At 44.0% G+C, this 12,543-nt stretch overlaps 1 protein-coding gene across 1 annotated transcript; it reads left to right on the top strand.

Moving 5' to 3' along the window:
* Positions 1–9,456: 9,456 nt before the first annotated feature.
* LOC145446981 (uncharacterized) lies at positions 9,457–10,979 on the top strand. Its single transcript, XM_080325393.1, has one exon. The coding sequence runs from the start codon at positions 9,600–9,602 to the stop codon at positions 10,896–10,898; it is 1,299 nt and encodes a 432-aa protein (XP_080181519.1). The 5' UTR covers positions 9,457–9,599; the 3' UTR covers positions 10,899–10,979.
* The last annotated feature ends 1,564 nt before the right edge of the window (positions 10,980–12,543 follow it).

Below are 12,543 nucleotides of genomic sequence, written 5' to 3'. Positions count from 1 at the left end.
TGAAACTGTGAGAGTCCTCTTCCGACGACGTGAAGTCTGTCGTCTAGATAATGTTTCGCACAAACAGGATTATCCGACAAATGTTTGCCAATCGCAGAATTCATGGCATTTGCGTGTTCTGAATCAAGCTTCATGGGATGAGTCAAGGGTGAGATTTTCTCTGATCGTGATGCGGGTGTTTTAGTAAATCTATGTGCATGCTGTTTTATGCCTTTCTGCGATCGATGTGACGTTCTTCCCACGCTGCCACAGTCACATTGGCACCTTCCGAAATGCAACTATCCTCAACAGATATGAGCAATTTGCAATTAGGCGACTGCATGGTATACCGCTGTGGCGTTTCGACCGAACAATATGCTAACATTGATAACACTTTCAAAGGTGAAACCTCGCAGTTCTGTACTGGTCTCTGAAAGGAAACAGCAAGCGTCACGCCGATATACAATAAACATTCATAATTGTTCTCGTTTTTGTGTGAAAATTTAATTACAATACACATTTGTTCTACAACAACAAGAGGGATACTACTGGTAAGGAATAGTATAGACAGGCGAGCAGATTTGATATTTTGATCACGATGAAATCCTAGTCATCTTGATGAGTCTATCAAAAAAAAACATTGGTTTGAAATCGGTTGTATCTTTTTCGGATTAATTCATCTGCTGCGAAATCCGTTGATGGAAGACTGTGCTGCGCAACTTTGCATACAGTGCCAGGCATTGCCTTATAGCTTGGATCAAAGTTCGTAAGCAATCGACGAAGTTTTCTCAAGTACACCGTACCAGACTAGTGACCTGACCGGGAGCCGGGAATGTGTATTTATGAAGGAATAATCGCAGGTCACACCTGGCTGCGAATGATTTACGCCGGCAGTGCGTGTGTACTGAGCTTTGCATAGCTTTTACTCATTGTATACTGTGTGATTATCTCTTACTACTATCTCTCTCTCTAGTAGTTTCCCTAAACGCATGAGCGATCTCGTCTTCTTGTTGTTGTGATTGTGCGACGTGCGTGCATGTATGTATTGGCACCCACGTCTTGTGAGTTGTTGGAGCAATAGGGATTAGGCTAGTCGATGCAACTGTTCTTTTGTATTTCAGTTTGATCATTTATTACGGTATTTAACCTATGAATAAATGCAAAGTTGCACATGATCAAACTTAATACGGATTAACCATGCCGAAGCTTTCTTGCCCAATCCAAGACTGCAATTATGAGACTGAATCCGAAGATACGGCCGGCGCCGTCACACAGCTCAATATCCATGCTACAATCCACACAACAGGTCCTCATGTCTCGCGTTCGAGACCACCTGTCATGGAACGACCCGTCATTTCGCGTGGCTCCACTGCCGTGGAATGGCAAATATTCCTCAGAAAATGGGATGATTTTAAAAAAGGGACCGAGATACCCGACATACTAATCAAGAGCCACCTTTGGCAATGCTGCGAGATCACTTTATCGAACGACCTCTTCAAACAAGTCGGTGACTTCAATCAGGTCAGTGAAGGTGATATGCTGAAAGCTATTGAATCTCTAGCAGTTGTCAAAATCGCCACAAGCATGCGCACCGTTGCTCTATTTTCGGCCCAGCAGGATCAAGGACAGTCCTTCAGTGCATTTCTAGCCGAGGTGAAAGCGTCTGCAAGAATTTGCTCATTTCAAATGAATTGCACGAAGCCTGGCTGCACCCAAGTCAATGACTTTTCTGATAGAATTGTTAAGCATATTGTCATCGCCGGCCTGGCTGATGATGAGGTTCAGCGGCAAGTCCTTAGTGTTGCAAATCTCGATGCAAAATCGCTGGACGAAACTGTCCAGATTATTGAAAACAAGGAATTAGCTCTACGTGCCACCTCCTCCACATTGAGAAATCAGCATGAATCTAGCGTTGCGGCCAGCACTTCTACTGGCACGCCGTTGCCCGATCTCTCTCAAGTCATCAAATGTGGAAAATGTGGCAGTGTCATGAAGAAGTATAAATTCTTGCATGGGAAGTTTGGTAAGCCGAGGTTGCGCGAGTTTAAACAATGTCTAGCCTGCTGGAGACAAAGCAACCAATCGGAGACACCTAGTACTGGCACCGCTTCTAGTATCAATATCGCTTCAGTATCCAACCGTACCAAAAACACTGTAGAATCTCATGCTTCGGAAATCATATTAGACCACCACATATTCGATGGCACATACGGATGGCTGCTGAAAGACTGCAAGGCACAACCGACCATTGATCTTTTGGTCTCCACCCGGCAAGCCGATTATGCCCAGTTCAATATCCAGCGTCCCAAAATATCGCCCAAAAAGATAAAGGCGATATCAGACACTGGTGCACAATCATCCTTGATGGGATTGAAACTGTTTCGAGCATGCGGCTTCAAGGACCAGCATCTCATCCCGGTAAAGAAACGCTTGGTTGCAGCTAATGATGAGTGTATCCACATCCTGGGCGCTGTGTTTCTGCGACTTTCGGGTGCAGCAGTTTCTGGCGATGTCATAGAAACCGCTGAGATGGTATACATTACGGATTCTACGAAACTCTTCTACCTTAGCCGAGATGCCATGCAGAAGTTGGGCATCATTGGGCCCGATTTTCCTCAAATTGGGGCAGCGGCACTCCACGCAACACGAGAGTCAACCCTTGAGGGTAACCCGCATCAAACATGTAGCTGCCCACGGAGGTCCACGCCTCCTCCACGCCCCCAGCAGCTGCCATTCCAGCCTTGTGCGGAGAATGTGGATAAAATGAAGCAGTGGTTACTTGAGAGGTATGCATCATCCACATTCAACAAGTGCAAACACAGCCCACTACCAACCATGACTGGGCCGCCTATTTCCATTCATATCGATCCGTCGGCAACACCGACTGCAGTCCACACACCGGCTCCCATTCCACTTCATTGGAAAGAGGAAATCGAGAAGCAGTTGGAGGCGGACGTAAAATTAGGGGTGATTGAAAAAGTGGAGCCGAACACGCCAACGACCTGGTGTCATAGGGCCATATGGGTGCGCAAGGCAGATGGCAGCCCGAGGAGAGTTGTTGACTTCCAATCGCTGAACCGCTCCTGCTCTCGAGAAACACACCATGTTGTGCCTCCTTTCAAACAAGCACGCTCGATACCTCCAAACACTTACAGGTCTGTCACAGATGCCTGGAATGGCTACCATTCCGTGCCCGTGCGTGAAGAGGACAGACACCTTCTGACATTCATCACTGAGTTCGGGAGATATCGGTATAGAGTGGCCCCGCAGGGATACCTAGCCAGTGGCGACGGGTACGCTTACCGCTACGACAGCATCATTGCCGACACACCACGCAAAACGAAGTGCGTGGACGACACGGTCCTCTGGGACGATGACCTTGCCACGCACTGGTGGAGGATGATTGACTATCTAGAATTAATGGGCCGTGAAGGTATCATCCTAAACGCCTCCAAGTTCCAGTTCTGCCGCAGACATATCGAGTTCGCCGGCTTCGAAATTACTGCCGAGAATGTTCGCCCTCTGCCCAAATACTTGGAAGCAATACAGTGCTTCCCACGGCCAACAAAAATCGCAGATATACGTGCATGGTTTGGGCTGGTCAACCAGGTTTCTCATTATGGCCGGCTTTCTACCATTATGGCACCATTCAAACCGTTACTAAGCGAGAAAACTCCATTTTGCTGGACTTCCGAACTTGATGATGCATTCGCGAACTCCAAGCTCGAGCTCATCAACGCAATCAAAGATGGAGTACGTATCTTTGACCCCGCTAGAAGAACGTGCCTGACCCCGGACTGGTCAAGGTCTGGCATTGGCTACTGGCTGCGACAGAAGTACTGCAAATGCGTTTCCTTGACCCCTGACTGTTGCGTCCATGGGTGGAAAATCACTCTCGCTGGCTCAAGGTTCCTCCGATCCGCCGAACAACGTTATTGTTCTATAGAGGGCGAGGCGCTTGGAATCGCATGGGCATTAGAAGATACGAAGTTCTTCACCCTCGGATGTGACGATCTTATCATCTGCACTGACCATAAACCTTTGGTAAAAATCTTTGGGGACCGCTCCCTTGATGAAATTACTAACACAAGGATTTTTCGTCTGAAGCAGCGCACATTGTCATGGCGCTTCCGTGTCGTCCATGTTCCTGGCAAACTCATTCCTGCATCTGATGCGTTCTCCAGGCACCCTGCTTCCTCATCTCCAGCGGATGACATGCCATTGGATCACTGCGACAGTATCGTGGCTTCTCATGAGGACACCAATCTGATTGAAATCAGCATCGTGGCCGCCTCCCGAGCATCATTGAATGCCATTGAAGTTGTCTCCTGGGACGATGTAAAGCGCAGTACGGCATACGATCCTGTTCTCAGTGAGTTAAAAAATCACATCATATCAGGATTCCCAGACAAATCGGACAAACTGCCTTTTCAACTACAATCATATTGGCGGTACCGCGACGACCTTTCGATCGTAGACGATGTTGTCATGTATAATGACCGGATTGTCGTTCCCCCGCCGCTGCGAGGGGTTATCTGTGAAATCTTACACTCGGCACACCAAGGGACTGCTGCCATGTCACAGAGGGCGCAGGCCACAGTATTTTGGCCTGGGATGACTGAGTGTATAGCACGTACACGAGCACGTTGTGACAACTGCAGTAAAATGGCACCGAGTCAAGCATACATGCCTCCGGCCGAGCCATTCATACCGACCTACCCTTTCCAAGCTGTTGCCGCTGATTATTGCACCGCTGCAGGCCACCACTATTTAGTCGTTGTTGACCGCTTCAGCAACTGGCCAGAGATATTCCATGTGAAGCACGGTGGGCAAACGTCTGGAGCCCTCGGACTCCAAGATGCATTACGAAGTTACTTCGGCACGTTTGGTGTGGCCGAAGAACTTAGCAGTGACGGGGGACCCGAGTTTGCTGCGCACAGCACTCGGGAATTTTTTCGAAAATGGGGGGTGCGCCACAGGCTGTCGTCAGCCTACCACTCCAGGTCAAATGGCCGCGCGGAGGCTGCGGTGAAATCGATGAAACGACTCCTTCTCGGCAACATTTCGCAGGATGGCAGCATCCGGACCGATGCAATTACTCGGGCATTGCTACAGTTTCGCAATTGCCCCGACCCTGCGAATGGACTCTCCCCTGCAGAAATAGTATTTGGCAGGACTTTGAAAGATGCGTTGCCGATCAAAGCATGGGTTCCAGTTTTCACACAGCGCAACATCAGGCCATTATGGAGGAATCTCTGGCAGAGTCGCGAGCAAACGTTACGTACCAGATTTGCGAAGCAGCTGGAATCTCTGTCGTTGAACACTAAGCCATTATCACCACTTCTTGAAGGTGATGTCTGTCGCATTCAAAACCAAAACGGTCGTTACCCCCTTCGCTGGGACAGAACCGGCACTGTGGTTCAGTGCCGAGACCATGACCAGTACCTCGTGAAAGTGGACGGTTCCGGCAGATTGACGCTACGTAACAGGAAATTTCTACGCAAGATTGAGCCGTACTTCCTGAACCAAAAGCACACATATTTTCAGCCAACGGTCTCGTCTCCCAGCACAGCTACGTCACCTCAAGTCGTTTCGCCACCCGCTCTAAGTGGACAGTCGAATGAGGTAGACCCTGGCTTGCTGAGATCCACCGAATCGAGTGCAGAAGATCATCTACCAGCTGAAGTACCGATCGACGACACTAGTGTACCCGCACCGTCTAACAATAGACGCCAGCGCTCAGGCAGAAATGTTACCCCGCCAGTATGGCACAAGGACTACGTTATTGGGGCACAAATTTTATGTTGATTCCCGATTCAATCGCCATTAGAGTATTTGGTTGGACGTTCTCTACACGCTGTATTTTGAACTCCTCACTCAATGCTCGTTGATTTCGTTAGGAGTTGGGGGGGATGTGTGATTATCTCTTACTACTATCTCTCTCTCTAGTAGTTTCCCTAAACGCATGAGCGATCTCGTCTTCTTGTTGTTGTGATTGTGCGACGTGCGTGCATGTATGTATTGGCACCCACGTCTTGTGAGTTGTTGGAGCAATAGGGATTAGGCTAGTCGATGCAACTGTTCTTTTGTATTTCAGTTTGATCATTTATTACGGTATTTAACCTATGAATAAATGCAAAGTTGCACATATACCGGCCATAAGTGTTCACCAAGTTAAGAAACGGTTCGGAACCAGTGCTATAGGAGGTCTAATCGGTAACTCGGGTCCTGTAGACATGTAAGTCTATCGTAAATGATAATATTTAATAGTAATCAGCCAGAAGTGAACATAGATTGTTCAGACGAAGACGAGAATAAACATAACCTTGATAACTGGTTGTCACATTGCCTAGCGGCGATACGCGCTTATTCACATAGTTATTTCGTTCTCTGTCACGATTCATTCGTAAGTCAGAGAATCATTCCTATGCTTAAACAATAGACTCAGCAGAGTCTTTGGGCGTTTAGCGTTGAGATGGGAAGCAGCTATGGAAGTCACGAGAGGCATTGATATAGGATTGTATGCTCATGTGGAGATTTATTTGATTGAATAGTATATTCATATTGAAATGAACCCGAATATTTTCGGCTGACACTCGTCATGGGGTAATCGTCAGCAACTAGTAGAGAATTAGAAAGAACATTGTATATCAACAATCGTATCACAAAATATGACGTCACCAGCATGCAAGAGAGAGCGTTCAATGTGCTATTTTAGGTGGTACACGAACTCCTTTTGTTGACAGAGTTTTGGTCGGTGTATTTTGATAAAAGTCGACTCCAAGGCACACAAATGGAATTGTTAACTGCCCCGCCCAATGATTTGAAATCGGTCGTATCGATAATTATTCGCACAAATCGGATTATCTAACAGATGTTGGCCAACGGCAGAATTAATAGCCTTTGGTCGATCAGCATCAATCTTAAGCGGATGAATTAAGGGTGAGCTTTTCACTTAGCGTGATGCACGTGTTCTGATAAATCTGGGGACATGTTGGTTTATGTGTTCCTGCAGACGTTTTGACGTCCTTCCCACGTAGCCACAATCACAGTGGCACTTATATTCGTACACTACATTACTTTTTTGAAGCGCCGGGAGAACGTCTTTGCGTGTTGAAGGGAGCAGTTGTGTTGTGGTAAAAATCACATTGGTTTTGACTGTGTCGTAAGACTCGTAACACTTACTGACCGCAGACATCTACTGTTTTTCAAAGCGGGTGGAAATAGGGCCAATCCAAGGTAGATGGATATAAACATCTTTTATTGTTCGTTCGGTGGGCTCTGTTTGTTTTTCTGCGTTAATTTCCTTTCTATGCCGTGGCTGATGACGTGTTGAGTAAATTATCATCAGAAAGGACACTGATACCATGATGAAATCGCCTCCGTGACGTATGATATGATCTGTTAATTATCATCAGTTCAATAGTTAGTCATTCATTCATGGGTGATATCAAGTGTGAATTATGTTATTATTGTAGCTATTGGTGGATGGTTCCGGTGAAGTTGAAAGCAAAATTTGATGATATACTGCCGCGTTGTTACATGGCATACACTGCTGTTGCATGTAGATGATAAAGAAAGATAATAGCTTGCATTAGTTAGCAGGAATTACAACATAGACGTCATTTCAAAGCTAACAATTTTCTCGCTGGAACATATACTACGTAGCGTGGCCAAAACGTGACCATTGCGATACAAATCATCTGAGTCAACTTTGTTCCGATTCTAAACGGGTGGTGCCGACTGCGTATTAGTCAACGTTTATCGCAGTATGGAGATAATTTGAGGCGGATGTATCACAAAAAATTGATATCGCATAATTTTTAGTGATCAATTTCGTTCCCAACCTTTTCAGTTCGTGATCCGCCTTTTACCAAAGTTACGTTGCGCGACCCACAATGAGATATGATATAACCAATCGAATTCAAACGTAATTTACCGCGCAGTGTCTCGTGTCAGTAACGAATTAAACCAGATGGCGGCCCTTGCGCGACGATTTGGGAATAAGAGTGTACCAAGCAGACAGGAATATACGCATTACAAACGAGAACGGGCGTATTCAATCGGTATTTCGTCATTCACGTCAGACAAACGCTGTTTGGGTAGCTCCCGTCGCCGCGAATGTTCATTGTTCAATGATTATGTCAGCAAATGGCGATGGATTGCCGTATTTCCCGATCAGCGTTTCCAACGCCTTGGCAGGAAGGAGTGAATTCCAATACCCTCACGAATTGTGAGCGCGGGAATGTGGCTGGCGGCGCGCATGAGCGCTAAACAATTTATTTTTAGAGGAGTATAATGTGTATTTGCTGGTATAATCGAGGTGTTTGGCAGATCAGGCAATTCGAATAGGCGACCCACCTGAAATAGCTTCACTGGTGAGTCACTCGCTAAGCAGCACTGATTTAGTAGATGCTACTAGTCAGTAAGTATTATATAACTTGACACATGATATAGCTGTTGAACATGAATGTTTCCAACTATAGGGAGTCGATGCGTAGATTCGAGATAATGTATTCCGATTAAGGACAGGACAATTTCAGAGTGAAATACAATTTGTTAAGTGAGTTAAGTGAAAACGAGGTATACTAGACACAAAGACATCGGCGCTTTGGTTAATTCGCTTTGAGGCACCTATATAATCTAGATGTTCACGCTATATTTTGGGGGTGCTGTTCTTCTTAGTCATGTGTTTGGAATTTTCCGTCATATTATTAGCTATGTAATCGATTGGCGTTATTCATTTTGTGAACAGAGCGTCCGTTTCAAAATTCTGACGTAAGTTACGCAGTATATAGCCATACACGTGATGACGCCGAGGGTGGTGCTCACTGCTCATACACTCAGCTTATTCGGGAGAGTGTTAATCTTCGGATTAAAACAACTAATCTTCGGAAACTACTTCGCTTGAGTAAAAGTATTACCAGACGACTCGTGATAATCCTCGCACAAAATCCAATCAAACTTTCAGCGCCACGATTAATAGTTTTAACCAGACGAATACCATTCTCCAGGATAAGCTAACCTTAAGATCTCTGTCCTAGACGAGTTTTGAGGGATCATCCGAAAAAATGGAACTCTTTTAGCTCGTCGTTGCAGTCGTTAAAACTGAGTCGTGGAAGTGACGGAATTATCCGTGGGTTCGAGAAACCAGAAATGAGAGTAATAAATATGTGGAAATGCGTTTCTGCGGATTTTGATTCCAGATTTTAATCCATGCGATATTCCTACCGAATCCATAATTTCTTATCGCATCGTGTCCTTATCCAACTAAAAATCCGCTAATGGATAAAATTAGCTGAGATATCTCATGGAAATCGGTGACTCAAAAATTTCACGTGCTTATTCAAACCAAGCTTCAAAAAAATACCAGCACGAATGGAAATATGGCATGGATACTGTGCTTAATAGTAATTTTAGGCTGCTGGCCTAAAGTATAGGATAAATTGACCTAATCCAAAGCGTCTGGCTTAATTGTTTGAGATATTTCGCAAATAAATTAAATTTTAAGAATCCATATATTTATACCATGATTTAGTGCATAATATTTCTCTACTGTACTTTTCGATGTTAAATGTCTACACAGACTATAGTTTTAATTGAGTTTGAGATATCATTTAATGTGGTTGTCTTGTTCTGTTCCCTGTACATCGCGATCTGTGGTCGAAATGCCTTTACTTGAAGTTGTGGATTATGCAACGCATTTGCAACGTCGCGCCCAGGACCACCAAAATGTCTGCGAGATCTGTGGCAAGGAATTCGGAAGCAAGTATAAGCTGAAAATGCATATAAAGTTCCACATCGAAGTGAAAGACCACGAGTGCGATGTTTGCGGAAGGGCATTCGCTACGAAGGCAAACATGAAACAGCACATAGAAATTCACGCTGGAGTTAAAGACTATGAGTGTAATGTATGCGGAAAAGCATTCGCTTCAAAAACCAGGATAAAAAAGCATCTGAAAATTCACGTCCGGCGTGAACAGTGCGAGTGTGAAATATGCGGGAAAATATATGTTAACAAAATCAACCTGAGGCTTCACATGAAAATTCACACAAGTAACAAAACGTTCGAGTGTGATATATGTGGGAAGGTTTTTATGGGAAAGTATCGCTTACAACAACATTCGTTGATTCACACCAATGATAAAAAATATCAGTGCGCTATCTGCAACAAACGATTTCGATCTAAAGCAAATTACAGAAGCCATGTTTCCATTCATTCGGACGTCAAGGCATATAAATGCGATATCTGCAACAAAAGATTCCGAAGGAAAGCGAACTACAAAGACCATGTCTTGAATCACGCAAATGCAAAAGAATATAAATGCGATGTTTGCGGAAAAGAGTTTCGTCTACTGCAGTATTTGGAGACGCACGCTGCAGTTCACTGGGATCAGGCGACCTACAGTTGTGAGATCTGCGGAAAAGTATATGCAGCTCGCCGTAGCTTGAAACTGCATTTAAGAATTCATACTAAGAACAAAGAATATGTATGTGGGATATGCGGAAAGGCGTTTCATCGAAAACACGATGTAACTGCACATTCACTGATTCACATCGACGCAAGACAGCATCGCTGTGATATTTGCAACAAGACGTTCACTTCTATATCAAACTTACGGACGCACTTTCGAATTCATTTCGGCATCAAAATGTTTGAATGCGATGTATGCGGGCTGGAGTTTCGCAGTAAATTTAGCCTAGGGTCGCACATGCTTATTCATTTCGATGTAAATATGCATAACTGCGAAATATGCAACTGGGCGTTTCGTCGGAAATCCGATTTAAAGTCGCACATGAATATTCATTTCGGTTTCAGAGAATTTAGATGTGACGAATGCGGGATGGAATTTTATCGCAAGTCAAGGTTAACGTCCCATGCACTATTGCACTCCGGCGTCGGGTCGTTAAAAAATTGATACACGCGTTATTGTGGGCGATTCCCGACACTCTTGCATTATGGCAATAAATTCATATGCAGAAGATGTTTAATCATCAATTTCGAATAAATTCATATGCAGAAGATGTTTAATCATCAATTTCGAAACTGTAATTACTTATCCCGCGGCTCGCCACCTGGTTTACAAAAAAGTGGAACATATTTATTTACACTGTACATTGAAACAGAGCATCCAATAATAGTCAATTGTCGATAGCAGCCAGTAGAGGTACATTTTTCTTCTCTAGAAGAAAAATACATCTGGTAATGGTATATGATATCTCGCGAAATGACTTTCCAATTTCTCTTAGTTCGATACTCTTTAGCTCGGCTGATTTGGGCTACGAGAAGAGCCAAACACTGAGATATGCATATGTTACCTTGGCGTTTGAATATTCTTGGCATATTTCACCGAATATTCTGAAAACAATGTTCTGGATTAATATGTTTACGATCGCTATCTGATCTGTGATATTGACATTTATTGAGAAGTATCGCCATCATTGATGACGATCTCTTTATGATGTGGATACTTGGCGGCTACTTCAAATTCTATACGCGGCCCTATAGGCTTTTCAGTGTTATTCATATCAGGCCCTCTTGTATAAAGTCTGCATACGGGTGCTCCATATATTACTTTGTCTTAATGACTGGAGACTTCTCGTAATCATTGTGTAAAGTGAAGTGGAGCAGCGACATGTCCCTCGTCGCGACAGGATATTGCGAAGCGTTTTTATTTGGCGTCGTATTACCCATTATTTACCGACGTAATATGACTGTGATGTCCTAATTTTATGTTGTAGTCCCTTTCGTGTGACATTCAACATATCGTATTAACTTGTGAAAGATTATTTACTTTGATAAGAAGTATGTGACGTGTTATCTAATAAACTTTTGAGAGTTCAAGACGGCTGCTTGATATGCTGATGCTGATTGATGTAACATGAGTTTGAGAAATAATTTTTGTACACCGAAATCTCACATCACGTTACAAAAAGGACAATTTCATCGACAAGAATACGCAGTTTATTGACTTACTTACACACGTAATTACTTATTTCTTCTCCGCGTGAGAGTCTTTTAAAATGGTACATTCACGCGACAGACCAAACTTCTAAAGCAGATCGATAGACGAAATGACAAATTTTTGTTGTTGTTGTCAAGTCTTAACACTCGGTCGGACAAACGACGCGAGAAAAACTACAAATGGTGGACTAATAGGAGCGGGAAAGATTTTATCGAATGAACTGATCATGCTCATAAAAATGGTGCATCCATGAGAGCACAATCAGAAGTGACGAGTCGCTGTTTTGACATTACAAAAACTAATATTGTCGTGCCTTTGCCCTTATCTGGCTTGTGTGTGAACTATCGGATAGATCAGGGGCTGATAACTTCTTCAGTCGCCAGGCCGGTTAAGGGTAAATGAAGTATACTTGGCAGACCGGATTCCTGGATATGGATCCATTAGCCGCATATTTATCCACCAATACAAGGAACAAATCATATTTAATATAAACTTTAAGCTTAAAGCATAGAGACCAAAACAGTATTCAATGACTTTAATAATATAATGTAGCACTTTGGTAGCTGTTAAAGTCAATGAGACATCCGCAGTCGATCAA

Source organism: Botryllus schlosseri, chromosome 1 (assembly GCF_051294905.1).
Source record: "Botryllus schlosseri isolate E-star chromosome 1, Bs_hap1, whole genome shotgun sequence".
In the NCBI taxonomy this organism is placed as follows: Eukaryota; Metazoa; Chordata; class Ascidiacea; order Stolidobranchia; family Styelidae; genus Botryllus; species Botryllus schlosseri.
The sequence above is the reverse complement of the archived record's forward strand: the minus strand, read 5'-3'. Positions and strand labels throughout refer to the sequence as shown.